The sequence below is a fragment of the Thunnus thynnus genome, chromosome 19 (genome assembly GCF_963924715.1).
Source record: "Thunnus thynnus chromosome 19, fThuThy2.1, whole genome shotgun sequence".
Lineage (NCBI taxonomy): Eukaryota > Metazoa > Chordata > Actinopteri > Scombriformes > Scombridae > Thunnus > Thunnus thynnus.
Window position 1 is genome coordinate 24,034,482 of NC_089535.1, and position 17,350 is coordinate 24,051,831.

The window sequence follows — 17,350 nt, forward strand, 5'->3', positions numbered from 1 at the left end:
CAATCAGCAAGCCTTTTTTATTTCAATCACCACCTCTTTGGAGTGGGAGGCTGAGAGACAGCTTTGAGTGGGGTGTGGACTGTCGTCTGTAGCTGCTCACTGCACTGATCTTAAAATTGTAACTCCCTGGTTCTCTGAGGTTAGAAAATGATTAGTTCTACAGATAGTCCTGAGCTAAGGCTTTGATGTCTCGCAAATTGCCATGCCAGACAGATATACGCACACCCAGTCACCGTAATAGCTTCCTTTAAAGGTGACTAACCTGTCATTTCTAGCTAAGCTTTCAATATTTGGATATCACTCTGTGTAGCCTGGAGATCTAAATTTTCCAACATTTTTCAGTATAAACATGCTTTAAATGTAAGATCTCTGCTAAAAATGTAAGAAATTCAAGTTACAATCTATTCAGCCTCATCATTAAAGCTGGAGTGTGGGACTTTTGTCTCCTCCTTCTGGCATAGAGAGTAAAGGGGGGCGCTTGGCTGTGATTGCCTGAGTACAAAGATGTTACTAGGACGAGGGGAGGACATTTCTCTTCGTCTGATAACGTTAAAAGCAAAGTTAGATTTTTCAGTCGGCTTCCTGACTCATTTTAAGAAAGATGAGAGAAAAAGAGAGAGAGAGAGAGCTGAGAGCACCAGCGAGCGAGAGAGAGAGAGAGAGAGAGAGAGAGAGAGAGAGAGAGAGAGAGAGAGAGCAACTGTGGTTGAGTGAGCTAGAGAGTGAATGAAGAGAGGGAGCGGTGGTAACGAGAAAGCTAGTGAATCAGATCAATGAAATGTTATTTACTGATTGTTTCACAGCAGTTACGTTCTAGAGCACAAACACGCCCACTTACTCCACTCAACCGTGCAGCGGTGCACTGCAACACCTGGTTTGGTCTGAATACGCCTGACATGTGCGCACCCCGAATGACAGGCACACAGAGAGAGCCGGTGAAAACAGATATATTTATTTATTATTACATACATGTATTATGGATTTTTTGACAGCCCACCAGGATTTGTCCCAGTAGCTCGATGGCCAGTACATACTGGCTGTAACCTTCTGATGCGACTGTAAAACAGTGGATAAACTGTTAGCATCACACAACCCCCACAAAATGACTTTTTTTTTTATTTTCCATTATCAGAATTTGACCCATTCGGTCCGATAACATTTGTAAAGTCTAGAAGAGCTGCATGATTAATGGCCAAACAGCCAGCACGGGAATATTGCACCTGAGATTTAAAAACTCTGTGTACTGTGAAATATGGAGAGATTTATCTGGCGGTGATAGGCTTAATCAGCACTGTTTGAACTCGTTTGGCAAGGGTTTGAATGTAACGTACATTCATTTATATGTAAAAGTTCTGCACTGCAGGTTTAAATGAAAAATGTACACATCTGAACTGAGCCTAACTCTTAGCTTTTATTTAAAAGGTGCTTGATAATCTCCTTTAGGTGCTGCTGATGACTCTACCTTCTGCCTTTATCCTTAAATAGCAACATCGTGTTACACAGACTGCCTTCTCTGAAAAACTAATTGCCAAAAATCTACAGGAAGTCAAGCCTTCTCATGGAGGCCATTAATGTTGAAATCATCTTTGTAAGAGCCCCAATGAGGATGAAATTAGCAGGATTCTCAGTGTGAGTTCAGCTGCAGTCTGAATCCATATAAAGCCTTGAAGGACATCAAATCCCACCTGGAAGGTTGGCATGTGGTATCATTGCAGAGAATCAAAAAAGCACAATAAACACAGCCGACAATACGAGGAGAGTATTCAACAAATTGTAGACAACTGCATGTTAAGAATACTGGGTTAAAAAGACGTTAGAAACAACCTTATGGTGATATTATTTGAATTAGTAAGATGTTCCTATTATTTTTCTTGTATTATCTTCCTCATTTACCTGTATTGTGACAATTCTTGGCAGTGGCTGTCGAGTATTGGCTCCACCTTCAATGGCAATACCCAGGGTGCTGGCACTCTTTGCCACCCTCACTAGTGTAGATGTGGGCTCCAACAGCCCTGGCTAAAGGGAGGGAGAGAGAGAATGGTACAAATCATAACATAAGAACATCATTTATACATGTTTTAAAAAACCTGAATATATTCATAACATTACACAACCTCCCATTGTCTGCTTTCGCTTTGTGCCACTATGCATACATACATTTTCCTGCCTTTATTTATTCCAAGAAGCACTTAATGCTCAAGAGTCTTTTCAATAATTTACACTTTCATAAAGGTCCTGACTATATGTAATACACGTACATATTCGGTCCTGGTAATATATTCATGAATGAGCAATCATGTTAAACAGCTTCACAACTCAAAGGACAAAAGAAATATTTTTTTAACCACTTCACTCATTTTTAACAACATCTAAGTTGTAATTGTTTTCTCTTTAGTCAGTTTTATGTCAGCTCTTGTAAAGCTTCTGTTCCACTAGCTTCTGTACCTCAGTGGAGCTTTTGTCTCTATGAATTTAACAAAGTTGAATTTAAAAAGTTGAACTGAATTTAAATGACTATTTAAAAGCATCTTGGTGGTGTAGTGAATCGGACACATGCCATATAACTGCAGCGTTCCGGTTGCATCATTTCTGCACCATTAAGTTAATGTCCTGTAAAAATCAAAAAAGCAGTATGGCTAAAAATCTCCATAGAGCTGCACATTCTTTGCGAATGAATCACTATACATGACCTTTCACATTACTGAGTCATTTGATAATTTTCAACCTGGAAAACCCCATGATGAGAAAACTCAACTACAGGCTGCAGAAGCTAGTAGAACAGAAGCTAGTTAACAGATGAGGCTCACAAACCAGTTAGCTTACTGTCACTTCAGCCTTCTCCAAAACATGTTAAGTGACATGCAAAATTTTCTTCAGTGACTCTGGACCAAATTTACATATTTGCCCGCAACCCACAATTTGGCACCAGCTAGGTGTATGTTCTGAGTGACATAAGGATGACTTAGTATAAAAAAGACACAACTGTCTTCTTTAAATTCATCAGAGTTTCTATGAGCATATCATTTTGCTCTTTCCAGCACACTCTTGTTTGACAGTCATACAGGAACAGAATTTAAATCCCTTGCTCCATGGCAATAAAATGCATTTCCATTATCCATTTAGCTCCACTTTTCCAGCCTAATAACTCTCATCTAAAACAGACATTGACCCTCACAGCCCTCTCATCATAAACAATCAGGCTATTCCATCCTTACTTGTTACTCCTTCCATCAATCAATAAGAACCAGAGAGCGATTTCAGAGTTTCATTACGCTACACTGCAGTGGGTGATGAAATAAATGATGGAACATTTGGCTGAATGAATGACATGACTGAGAAATAAACAAATGAGTGAAACAAAGACAACAGTCTGTGAGAAAACAGAGGGAGGAGAGAAGAGATCACTATTAGGATTGAGAACAGATTCTGGAGGAGGATTAGCAATAAAGCAATAAAGTCCATCAACTCTCTGCTATTTCAGCTGATGCACACATTTGTACTTCTATACTTATGAGGACCCAATGACAATTATGCATTCTCTACCTCCCAAATCCATAAAACTGATTCTAACCTTAGCCCTAAAATAAAGTCTTAGCCCTCAGAAACCCTTTAGAGGGAGTGAGGTCTGGATAAAATGTACTAATTCTTAAAACAGGCTCACTTTCCTAAATATTGTCTCACTTTACAAAAATCTCTATTTTACCAAAATATTCCCCACTTTCTTAAAATGTCCTAACCTCCTAAAAATGTCCTCACTTACCACATATGTTCTTACTTTTCAAAAAGGTCTTCAATTTACCAAAAAAATGTCCTTTACTTTCTCTCAGGGTCTAAAACTCAAACTGGTCCTCACAAAGACAGAAATACAACAGCACACACACCTTAATTAATTAAATACATTTCATATTCCCCACAGTTTAACAATTAATCCACTCATCCATCCATGTTTGGCTCACAGCTGTTCCAAATCACTCCCTCACCGGTTTGGAGGGGTTGTCCCCCCCGCCCCCCTGGGTGTCTTGGGGGTGGCGTGTGCGTGTGGAATGGGAGCTGCTGTCTTTGCTGAAATGTCCTGACTCAGCTATGTCCACCCCGCTGTCCTCGCTGAGAGTCTGGCCGCTGTCTGACAGCTGAGACAGGGCGCCACCTGAGGGAGAGCAGGCAGACTGGATATCAGCGCTTTATTCTCCCGCTGTAAATAACCTGCAAACATTGTTCCTTTATAATATCAATGAACACATTGTTTGGTCTTTAAATCTTAATGTGTGAAAGTACTCAAACACTTTTATATCTGTTGGTTTTACTCTTTTACTTCAACTCTTATCAAGATGTGAAACTACACAGAAATAAAAAAAACCCTTTCTCAATCAGCACTGGAAGATTTTTACATTTGTTCTGAAGAAAATATGATTTTAAGACTTAATACAAGATTAAAAGCTTATTAAGATTAGTGATGTTTTTGCACGCAGTCGCGATCGCACAGAGTGTTCTGGGTAATTGCTCATTTAAGCACATTACGCCCAAGTAAACATGTACTTGGAGAGATTATACACTTGACATTTATATGCAACTTCAGACAGAGACAATCATCAAGCCTCAGCATCTGTCCAGTGTTAGGAAATGAATCCAAACTGCATTATCTAATCTGAATGTTTCACAATCAAGAAAGATACAGCAAATACTTCTGAAGATGTCAGGTGTAAAATCTTTGAAAAGGTTTGTGTACCAATTAATAATTCATAACTTTGGATTATTATGTGCACGAATACGTTTTTTTTTCTGTCCTGAGATATGTACAATATGTGTTTTTCAGGTTTTGTCTGTTGAACGTACCTTTGTGATATCTTTGACATCCTTTAAATATATTTTATGAAACTTTTTTTTGTTCTGTTCATTTGTATGCACAAACCTCTAATTAAAGAGGACACAAATAATCAAAATCTTTATATGTTAACTTAATACATGTTGGGTCTGTACATTTTGCCTCCTGTGCCCTACTTTCCTCACCTCGAGCTTGGGGCAGGGGCCGCACCTCATTGACGTCGGGCTCTGCGTTGGGCCTGTGAACCTCCACTGTAACAAACTGTTGTTTAGTGCCAGGAGAGGAGGCGGCGGAGGCTTTGGACATAGACACTGGCTTAAGGGGCAGAGCAGGAGGCGGAGGAGGTGCAGGGAGTGGAGGCGGAGGCGGAGGTGAGGGGGACGGGGCTGCAGGTTTGGTGCCTCTGCCGGGGGACTGGACCCTGGGGAAAGGGCCGATGTTGTGCTGGGAGACCATGGACAACTGAGCTGCGGTTATTTGTTCTTTCTTGGAAGGTGCTGAGGGTTCTCTCTTTCGGATGGGGGCGTAGTCCCGAGAAGGGTCCCTGGGATGCTCTCGTTTGTGGTGTAGCGAGGGTGAAGCGGGGGGGTGTCCTGGGTCTTTGCTGTGGTTGTGGGAGGTCGGGGCTGTGAAGTACAAGCCTGAGTGGGAAGATTCGGACGAGGGGCATTTGTTGTGCTGGTCTTGTCTACTTGGGCGCCTCTGCCCCCCTGGTGGGGGCGGAGGCTTGAAGGAGGGGGGAGATTCAGCTGTGGTGGACTGTACATCATCCTGAAGTGAGAGGATATTTTCATCATCATTGATTAGGGGTGTAACAATGTACTGTGGCAGAATGTACCGCCATAAAAAATGTGACCATTTGCATCACGGAGCTGAAAAACTGAAAGCAGTATTAACTAAATCTGATCAGTTCTGACTCTTAGAAGGTGCTCTTTATTTTGTCTGCATAAATTAAATGCCGGGTGCAATTGCATTTCACCCATTAACACTGTAAGTGTCAGAGGTTTCAACTAATGACTCAAAATGTTCACAAGCGTTAAGTCTTAAAAAAAAAGGTCCTATAAAATCAGCTTGTGTAAAGATGTGTGAACATCTTGTGAATGTTACTCAAGCCAAGACATTTACTCTTTATCTATATGAGGACTTCAAGGCATTGTATAATCTTCATTTTAATTCTATGTAGATAAAAATGTGCTGAGGTGGTTCAATCATGTTACAACCCCCCCCCCCCCATCTTTTCTCACTTACCACTAGTTGTATGTAGTTTGGGTTTTATCTATACATATGCATATATCTGAGATTTCTGCTGCTACACCAATACAGTGGAGGTGAATGGAGTTTAATTTGTGGTGGTCACAGCATTTTGGAAAGACATGTTGATACTGAATGTTTTAAATGTCTTTTTTTCATGGGAGGTAAATGAGAAAATATACTTTTGGTAATTTGGAGGAAATTACCCTTTGTGACATTCTAATATTTACATTTTTCACTAAAGCCTGGAAGAAAAACCTATTAAAAAACTAAGCATGGTAAAAATGTGCAGACTTTGTACATTCACAGTTTGTTAAAAATATCAAGAGTGAATAAAACCGTGAAGCGTGTATTGCACCAAAAAATTAGCTGACTGTATTGTTACACCCCTAAGAGAGGATGTATATTAAAAAACAAAGTTTAAAGCCGGTGTTTGTATTGTTTCCTCATGATTATCACCAATTCCCACTCATTCTCTCACTCACACAACTGTATTAGACACCTGTTTAACCATGCCACCACTTTAAGTGACAATAATAGTTGACCTGAAGATGTTCAACACATCCAAACCTGGTTATACGTGTTGGTTCTTGCCAATTAGATTCCGCCGGTATCCTGCGTTTCTAGGTAAGAGTGCTTGAACACAAATTGAACAGTGGAATGAACAACACTGAGACATGAATGGCTCGCCAGTGTATGGAGTAAGACATAAAATGAGCATAAAAGAAAGTTTACAAAAGAAAAGTAAGGTATGATTTGAGTGGCACTCAGCCTTGGGCGATGGCAAACTAAAACTTTTCTCCTTGACCTCTTTATTTTCACCCGCTGTTCAGAATAACAGATGAGACCTCTTGATATCTCTTGTTGCTTTGGAAATTGTGCAGTCTTTTTTAAACCCCATCACGCAGAGATGGAGAGGTAGGAAGAGGCCTGAACAGGCCGGGGGGCATATAGTGCTCAGCGTCTACTCTCCTCTTCCCATACAACAAAAAAGAAGAAAGACTACACCAGCACTTACGCTGACAAACCTCAACTTCTCTTTCTTTCTCTGGTTCTTATTTGGTGTAAACATTTGTTCCACTCCACCTTAGTCTACAATATAAAGCCTGCGGGTCAGCTTGTCTCAAGTACCTCAATCCTTCCCTACCTCGTCTCCCCTCCTCTTTTTTTTCTATTTTCTTCCCACCCCTCCTCACTTCTCCCCTGTGCCGTATCCATCTTTATCAGGCCAGAGCCGGGCTGTGCCTGCCTTTCTGCCTGCCAGGCTCACCAGAGAGATGTCGGTCAGAAGCGTGTTCAGGCTCTCCGGAGGATCCTCCTGATTACTCTCCACCACGCTGTCGTTCTGAGAGATGGAGGAAAGAAACAGAGGAAGAGGGACACCAGGTGCAAAAGTAAAAGAGAAAAAGGGGAGAGAGATGAGAAGACAGCAAAGACAGAAAAACAGAGAGGGAGGAGGAAGAAGAGAGGGATTTAAAGTGAGAGGGAGAAATCTTTGGAGCAGATGTTAAACAAAGATGTGAGTTTATCCCAAAACAAATGCCAAATTAGATTTGGTGGATGTTCCACCTCTCCTAGAAAAAAGGACAGACGTAAATATCTGTTTGGATTTGCTTGCCAATCTCAAAGTCTATAAGGAAGGCAAGCAAATAAGACATGCTCACACACGCACCTATCATGTGTTCTTCCACAAGCAAAACACACATGCTGTGTAATCGATAAAGAACCATCAGCTCAGTTCAAAGCAGGATTTGGCAGCTCAATTCCACCGGCATGGTGGAGAGAAGGTAATTTGCGGCAGATCTGTGAGTGATTTCAGAGCAGAGGAGCTGAGTTCAGAGAAACGTTGCCCTTCATTTAACTCTGCCACTAAACCAAAACAAAAGCCCCATCAATTCAGCTTAATTACCCGTCGTTGCTGCACAGGGAGCACTTACAGACAATTTATTTATCACAAGAGTCAATCGACTTTCTACATGCGGAGACGCAGCTCTGCAGTGTAAGCAGTCAGACCACGCTGTGTTTGTGTATGTATGATCGTCTTCATCCACATTTACAATCCGAAGACTGTGTGTGTGTGTGTGTGTGTGTGGAAGCATGTGTGTCTCAGCCTACTCAGGAATCATATTATGCAATTAAGCAGAACAAGGCTCACAACCAATGCCAACATCCAGTGTAAATACAGGAGGTAGTGTCATGTTTACATAGTGGTGGTGAAAAATAACAGTATAGATATTGATGGGCATGTTGCACTGCTGGGATCAGACAGCACAATATCAGCTTAATTCATCAATGTGATGAATTGGAAGGTAACTTTTGGGTTTGGGGCACAAAAATGTGTGGGAATGATTTTCCTCTTCATGCTTTGCATAGACATCGTCGAACTTGAGACACCATGGTTGTTGATATTCCTGATTCTGGAGGTCTGCCCCTGGGCCTCTATCACAAAGCCACATTAGCAGGTTACCCAGGTATTTTTGGGCTTAACTCAAGTTCTCAACAAAGTTGGCTCACTTTTACTAGGGATAAATGGGGATAAATCACCATGGTAACTTATGCTGAACAGCTAACCTGCTCTGGAGCAGGTTAACATCAGAGGATCGGATCACAACACCCCGAACACTGACCATTCAGATTACTGGATAAAAGGAGTCTTTATTCCTACAGAATCCCGAAATAGACAAAAGTCCTGATTTTACAATAAAGTGACAAGTAAAAAAGAGGAATATATATATTTATATGTCAGTAGAAACATTTTATTGTTCCAGGCTTTCTATTCTATTTAAAACAGAGCTTCTAACAAACAGAGAGATCGTTTATAACACTAAACACATAATGATAATTTTCGCTGCATTTTAATTGTGTAAAGTAGATTTTATCCCGAGAGTGCCAGCTGACAGTGTGGATGATTTTACACTCTGATTCCATCACTGCAGCTCAGAATAACATGAGACAACTGCGTGATGATAACTGGAAATAATCCACACACTGTTAATTGGCTCCCATGATTATAAATACAACATTTGGGTCAGATAGACCTCATCAGTCATTAATTACTTTTCCACTCTTTGCTTTGGAAGCAGAAACAGTCCGGCAGTTTTTTATGTGACATATTCAGAATGGTTTCTTCATCATCCAACTAAACAGCAAAAAATACTCACTGTATACTTAAATCATATATAATAATACATACATATTTTTTAAGCCTTAGCCTACTTTTAAAATTTGGAAATTATTTCTAGTGTTTCTACATCTTCTTATTCTGTTATTCTGTTTGACAGGCTGTTGTTTACATTTCACTTGGTTGATTATGACTTTTTGCTGTCCCTAAAACAGAATTTTTCCGCAGGTAGCCTACTTGGTTTAAATATTTCATCTCATGTCATATGAAGTACTTTATTCATGGTTCTAATGATGTTGCTCGTAATTAACAACCCCACCTCTTTCACATGAACGTGCTTGTAGCTGGAGAAGAGAACCGAGAGTTGACTGAGCTAGTTGATATCCAGCTTGTGCTACTGGTTTTCCAGGATGGCCAATGTAAAGCTCAGTGAAGCCAGCTCACCCAAAGACAGCCTCAAAGAAGCCTCTTGTTTGCCCTTATTGACAGACTACAAGCTATAATTGGTCATACATATAGTCTGACACGTCTCTCGGCTTTGTCACGGCAGGAAGGAGCGCCATGATCACCTTAACTCACATGGTGAGCATTTTTAAAGAGAAAATTGTGCAGTCTAAACTGGTGCGGCTTGACCGAACATGGCGAGTTAGACTGACCTTGTAACCCTGATTCATTTTGCATGAGAAGCAGTGAATGACTCAATATTACCATGACGGGATCATAGCTGCCGAGGCTTATTAATTTACTGCTCGAATAAAACACATGACCCTACACTGCAACAATAGGAAGCAATTGTGATAACAAACATTATTGATCTGCCCGCAGAAGGTGTTTATGGCACTTGGTGGTCTTATAGTGATTAGTCAAGGCAACATTTAGATTTTAAATAGAGCCCTGTTAAAAATATGTAAGATGCAATGTGATCCAGGAAGTAGAGTTTGGATAGTACATCCATGAGGTTGTATTTGATCTGATTTGTTTTTTCTGACCCGTCTCCACATGACAGTATGAATAATCTATTTTTAAATTGACATGGAATGTTAAAAAACAGCTGTTTAATATTCTTCAAGCTGCAACTATGTTTGTGTCTATCTCCATAATATGTGTTTGTATGTGTGTGTGTGTGCATGTGTGTGCGTGTGTTTGCATTGGTATGCAGTTGACAATATACCTGGCTTTGAGTGTGGTTCAGAAATCCAGTGTTTTCATCCTCCCAAACCCACCCAGCTCTCTAATCTGCTTTGCACAGCAGTGGTAGCAGTCACCCATGGGTCCAAAACAACACAAATAGACACACACAGACACACGGGAAGAATACAGACCACACAAACACACACACACACACACTCTCACACATGTAAATGCCGCTTCTCGGTGGGGAGAGCAGAAAGGCAGAGAAAACCCATGTGAGGCATCTGAATGAGAAGGACTATTTGTGGAAAAATCTGCAGACGGTCAACAGCTTATCTCCACTGTCAGCTTAGACACTGTGTGTACGCGTGTGGGGGGGTTTTTTGTATGTGTAATCAGTCGTCACTTGGATACTGACACATTTAATACATACTGGCACATTTGTGTTCAAGCTTTTGGGACATGCTGTATGTACACCGAACTGAACTACCGATGTGAGTAGAAAAATTAAAACAAAAGAAAACATATCACACGAATAAACATTTAAAAAGTGAGAGTTGGCTGTGCTTCATTGTATTTCTCTGAAGGGCCTGAAATGCATGGCTGGAACAAAAGTTTTACTCTGAGGATAAGCTACGGCATGTCTCACAGTATATTAAGCTCATTAAGTCTGTAAAAATTATCTGCCAAAAGACTGTTATGTAATGTGTCCATCCACCTGTTTTTATGCATATTTTCAGTGTGCACATGAAAAAAAACAGAGTGGAAACGCTGCAGCCACAGGGCCTTATTGCATGTCACCTTCCCCTTCATCACTATAGTGGCTGATAAAAAAGAAAATCATAGCATACACACAAAAAACAAAACACAAATCCATCTCGGGTAAGAATAGCATTAAGATGTATCAGAGTTGGGGATTGTATGAATTTTATTAAGTAGGGAAGACGATGGGTTGGAAAAGGGAGAGGATTATGTATTTTTTTGTTTTTACTGAAGGGAGGGAAGTCAAACAATTTTGGGGAGAGTGTGGGAGGGTTTTAACCTTCTCTTGTCCCAGATTTATATTGAGATTTCATCCATCCATTGTGAGATGTATTGTAAAAAGATCAAGTGGTTTGTGTATATCAAAAAGCTGGCTCTTTTGTGCACCGTAGGTCACAAAGGTGCACTTGGCCACATGCAAAGGACAAGAAACTTGCCTCTGTATCAGGGCTTTATATTCCACATCGAAATCAGATAGAAGGATTAATGTGTCAGGATTTGGATCTTTGTAGTTGTTAGTGATTGAACTGTGTCCCCGTTTTCACGAGCCTACAGCGGCTCCCGTCTTCACTGCTGCATCACAGCAGAAAACAGAACTACAGTCAAGTAAAATGCATCATAAAAAGTTCCAGGTCAGCATCACACGCTGCCAACTTGTCCTACTAATGGGTGAATTTAGATGAAACATGCTGATCATTGCTGTTTACAGTGTGGAACGTTAATATCATCGGTTAATTAACGCATGTTTTCTTCAGTACACGGTGATGTGAACACACACACTTTATTATCTGTTCTTCAGCAGCTAACTGAACTGTTGCCTTCGATTACACACATCACCTGGTGCCTGAAATCAAATCGACGCACGCAGCTGTCTCTCTCTCTCTCTCTCTCCCGCACATCAGTGAGCAGTGGACTTTAAACATTTACCAACCTTGGTTAACAGATTTAAAGGTGTACTGTTTGGCACACCATATAATCCTGCACACAGCTTTCTGTCTCTCCTCTGCACGTCCGCCAGCCTCGGACTAATTCCCAGCCGCTAACGCTTCTAATTATCACGCACGATCAGACATCTCATCTCAAACATATCAAACAGAGCCATGATATCAGATCCAAATCATATTCATTTTTTATCATTTGGAATCTAGGTGAAGAGAAAATATCTTGGTGCTTAGGTCCATCAGCAGCCACTGGTGCTGATTAAGTCTTAATTATATCTTGTTACATCCCCTTGAATATAGTATATTTGCATATAAGGGAGTGATTGGGACACAGACTGATTCATGTTCCACTAAAAAAAACCCCAGATTTTCAGTACAAAATAAGTTTATACCAATGTTTGTGGATTTCATGTCCACAAAAACCCAAACTCTGTTGTGTTTTCGTCTGCAAGAGGACACTGATCATCACTACAGTTTACAGGGATCTCTTTTGACGAGCATAGCTCAGAAAAGCTTTTGGTAATAGAAGAAATTTTTTTTATTCCATCTTTTTCTTTATAAAACTCTCAAGGAGAGTTATTTTTGTGACCTTTTCTTCCTGTTTTCATGGCTGCAACCCTGATCTCCTCCACCGAAACAGCCAGACATCTCCTGTACAGCAATCATTACAACATAGACTATTGACAATTAATAGGACTGTGAAGAGACACCTCACTTCTTTATAAGAACTATACTTTTTGCTGAAACTATAGTATCTGTGGAGCAACACTTACTATAGTGTTGCTCAATCAAGGTAGAGAAAGAAAAAACAAGAGAGAAGAAAAACACTGCAAACAAATTCACTGCAAAACCACAAACCGAGGTGAGATTTGGAGTGTATGTTTGAGTGTCTGGTACACATCAGCCCACAGGGAACATAACATCTCCTTGTTCTAATGTCCTCTATGTGTGAGTTTGTACTTAAAGGCATTCATCACTCCTACCTCCATCATATCTATCAGCCAGAGCAGCCTTTCCTGCACAGAGGGGGGGAAAGGGAAGGTTTTAGGGATGAGGTGGAGGTGAGGGGGTTATTGCGATGGAAGAAAAACACAGCCTATCAAATATCAGAGGAGAGACTTTTCAGTCTCAACAGAAAGGCAGTGAAACATGTCATTGTTCAGCCCGACAAAGTCCGTGCCAGAACGGGATCTTTTCTACAGCAGAATCTGTTATAATCCATGGAAATGTATCACACAACCCCCCCCTCTCTCTCTCTCACACACACACACACAGCCAAACAGAGATGGAAACAATCACAAAAACTCTGCCTATCTCAGCTAACTCAAGTGCACACTAAATCAAGAAGAGCCAGATTAGTTTCCAACTAGTAAACCTGGCGTACCCGTGCAGAGCTGAGGGTGGTGTTGGTCATGAAGCTGGCTGAAGACGAGGTCAGGGTGTCTGGGTACGACACCATGGACAGGGAGTCCGGTTGGAGCGCTGTGGCTCCAGCTGTGCCCTGCCGCGCCTTTAGTGCCTGGATTTCACGTCGCAGCACCAGCCCGTCAAAACGCTCCAGATCCTGCGGGGTGACCAGGCCTCGCACCTCCGACAACAGAGAGAACTGAGGGAGGAAGGTACAGTGGGGGGAGAAACAAGAGGGCACACGTATGATGAGATAGTCTTACTGAGACTCGAGTTCCCAGGCATGTTCATCAGTGTTTAGTGTCCACCGGAAACTTCATTTAGTAACTTTTCTCTTCTTACAACATATCTGTATTTGGTTGTGTTGTCTGTTTTTGTGTGTCTATATGTTGCATGTTTGTTGTCAGATTGGTGAAGATATTTCCTTCATTTGATTGTGTTTTGCCTATATACATGTGTTTGAGCTCTGAGGGCCACCATTTTTAAACCTTCTTTCAAACTTAACTTTTAAACCTTATTTTAAATGTTGGTGTAATCATCTGTAAACCAGATTAAAATCAACTGTGTTGCTCCCAACTTTCACCTCAATTTAAAGTCTGATCAACAGTAAACAGACAACTGCTGTAATTGGTTTAACTTCTAAAGCGTCTGGGTTTTTTAGATGAATTGAGCAAAATCAAAGCGATGACCAATGAGGAAAATGATTCTGAATGTTAATGTAACCAGTTAATACTCAAAAGCAAACTTTCTGGTGCAAATAACATTTGTCTGGTCAAAAATCTTATGCATTTATGTAGGATTTCAACTAAGTTTCACTGAACCATGATTAACCCTTTTCTAAGTTCAGATTCATTCTGGTTGTACTTTTGTACAATTCAAAAAAACTAAACCAAAAACAACCCATATATTACAGAAATTGTATAGTAGCTCTAAATATAGTACAAGGCAACAGCAAAAGCTTTCAGCAGTGTACTTGGGAAATTGGAAATAAAATGCCTTTGATTTATTGTGTTTTTTTATAAGGTGAACTACTGCAGACTGTGAGTAGATCAAGAGACTTTTAATAGCCGAGGAGAAAAGAAAAACTAAACAGAAGTGTAAGCATCGGCAAAAAGCCTGGGAATTAATCTCCAATGGGCTGAGAAAACTTCAATTCAAACCTCACAGCAATCATACACACAGATTGTACAATAGTACAGATTCCTGCACAAAGAAAATATAGTTTCTTTTGATTTTGTTCTTTCATTTCTCAAACTGACAAAAGCCTCCTTGTCCCTCACCTTTGCGTGCGTGTTGAGCAGCTCGAACAGCGCCATGACCAGCTGCTCCACACCGATGTGTCCGTCCCGGTACTCCTCCACGTAGTAGCCCATAGTCTGCCGCTCCGACTCTGTCAGCAAGTGGCGTGCTTGCTCCTCCAGCATGGCCCGGGACTGGTTCACCAGGCTGGACAGGGTCACCTGTGAGCCCGCCACGCCCTTATAAAACCCAGGCTGGTGTAGATGGAGAAAGATGTTGAAATAAAAAAAGAGAAGAAATGGAGAAATTTGTTATTTTCATTGATTTATTTCTAAAATTGATTTGTATTTTTTTGTTAATCATGTTATTTATGTTTTACGGGTGATGGAGTGAGAAGGGAAGTTGAGACGAAGAAGTCAAGAACAGGTCATGGAGAGGAGTGGTGGCGGTGGCAGTAAAATGATGTTAAGGATGAGGAAGAAATGAAAGAAGAAGAGGATGACAGCAGATTAGAAAAGAATGAGGAGAAAAACATAAAGAGGAGGTTTGGGGTGAGGAGAACGAGGGATTTTGGAGTAGGAGGGTGAGGAAGAATGGGAGAAATATGGGAAGAAATAAAGAGGGATGTGAGTAATGACGGCAGACAGAAATGAGTAAAATAGAAAGGAGTCGGATGGAAGAGATGAGAGGAGGGGGTTTGGGAAGATGGCAGGGAGATGTTAATCATGGCAGGAGGTGAAAACCGGAAGGAGGATGATGGTGGATGAAGGAGGAAGAGGTGATGGATAGCGAGGAGTGAGAGGCCTAGAAAAACCCGGAGGTGAAGGTGGAGCAGGAGGGGGGCTTAAAGTGGAGACAAAGGCATGAGACCAATCGGGGCAAGAATATAAATTACACCCACATACAATGAACCAGCCATCAGTCTTTTCATCCCAGATGTATAAATTATCATCCTACTTCCTACTTCCTGCTGTCCTACCATCATCCATTATCATTAATGCATTGTGGCGCTAACACCACAGCTTGCTGCAGGACAGAAACTGTGTCGTTCACACGTGTGGGTGACAGGTTTTTTTTTTTGTTTTGTTTGCAGCTTTCAAATCTGTCCCCAATGTGCCAGCTGGCTTCCCTGCCAATCAGAAGGACGGCACTTCAAAAACTGATGAGCTGCCAATATCATTTCTCCGCTCCATATCTGCCTTGCTTTTCCCACTGCCTGTTTCTTCGCTTTTTCTCAGTTATCTGTTCACTAGCATGCGGCTTTTCTTTAATTAACTCCTTAATCAAAGACACCACTTCAAAGTCACAGCTTCAGGGTCTGTGCCTTGCCTGCATTTGTATGAGACGGAAACAGGAGAAACAGGCCCGATGCTGTCCTCCCCCTCCTCCTCCTCTTCTCTCTGCCTTCACCTCATCCTAAAGTCTCGCCTGCACCGGTCCGTCTGTATTATCAGCAGTTGTTGTTCCAGTGTCCCGGTCTGAGCAGAGCCAACAACTGTTTAGTGCCCAAGGTGAACTCTGGCTCTACCCTGCCTGAATCTTAATCACTGCAATGCTTACCACCAGAATTTCTCTAAAGCATCGGTGTCCCGGTTACTCAACTCAAGGGTGCCGTGGAGTGAACCAACAGAACCACACAAGGTATCTGAACAGTCAGTATGTCTCTCGCTGTCATTTTAGAGGGCAAATTGGCACTTGAGAGAGCTAATGAAATCAGTCGTCACTCAACTGGAGTGGAACACCTGCAGTCTCCTGCTAATGAGGTCTGCTTAAGAAGGCGGTGCAGGAGGACAGAGAGGGGGCGATTTTACTGTAAGACCATGATTTTACAGGTAATGGACATCCGGTAACGCTGGTCTGTTTGTTGGACACGTTCCATCTCTGAGGTCATTGTCTAGCTGGGTTTGTCAAATGCCAGATAAACTGACTGACCCTGTTATCACAGTGACCAGCAACAACAACTACTGCTGTCGGCATCCAATCAATAGAGAACAAATCAGATAAAGCTGGATCAAAAACTGGCCAAGTACAGAAGAGAAGCGCATCACAAGAGAAGAGCAGTCTTATCTCTGCTATAGCTTGACTTTATTTAACAATAGAAAGAGTAGAAAAAAGTGAGATAAAAGGAAAAAAAGAGAATTCTCAATAGATATGAGACTATTCTCCTCTATGTTTTGTTGTATCATACCTTCATTGATTTTAACATTAACTTATGGGAGACAAAACCCTGTGCACTTTAAAGCACTTCCACTGCACCATATTTAGCCCGTAAACATCGCTAACAATAACTCATCTAAGGGCTTTAATGCAAAGGCTCCCAGAAAAACCAAGCAAATGGCTGGCGGAAGAGGCCCGCACGGTAGTTAGAGACCTCCTTGTACTAACAACCAAAAAGCTAATGGGATGACTAACACTGCTGGGTTCAAGCAGGTTTCCAAAACAAACTTCCAGAATTGAAGGAGGAGAGTGACTCATAACATGCCATTAAAATCTAATTACTTTTGGGTTTTGGGACTGTTGATCCATAAGCAGTTTTAAGACACTTACACAAGCATCTAATTTTATACACATCACAACCCTCAAGAGACTAAACCTTAAAAAGAAAATACATAAGCAGTATTTAATGAAAATAAAATAAAAATAATAACAATGAAAAATAATTAAAACTAACCTGAA

General features: G+C 41.2%; 1 protein-coding gene across 3 annotated transcripts in view; it reads right to left on the reverse strand.

Moving 5' to 3' along the window:
• whrna (whirlin a) overlaps positions 1-17,350 on the reverse strand; it is a 139,800-nt gene that overhangs the window by 11,688 nt on the left and 110,762 nt on the right. For 2 of the 3 annotated variants that reach the window (XR_010924608.1, XM_067573883.1), the window contains exons 6-12: positions 14,716-14,928; positions 13,413-13,634; positions 13,012-13,044; positions 7,344-7,418; positions 5,008-5,593; positions 3,981-4,147; positions 1,894-2,016 (exon numbers count right to left, since the gene is read on the reverse strand). Coding sequence is in view for 2 of the 3 variants with exons in the window: in XM_067573883.1 (XP_067429984.1) it covers positions 1,894-2,016; positions 3,981-4,147; positions 5,008-5,593; positions 7,344-7,418; positions 13,012-13,044; positions 13,413-13,634; positions 14,716-14,928 (1,419 nt within the window). In the remaining variant the exon portion in view is untranslated. The remainder of the gene's footprint in view (positions 1-1,893; positions 2,017-3,980; positions 4,148-5,007; positions 5,594-7,343; positions 7,419-13,011; positions 13,045-13,412; positions 13,635-14,715; positions 14,929-17,350) is intronic. The other variant, XM_067573884.1, reaches the window with a different exon arrangement.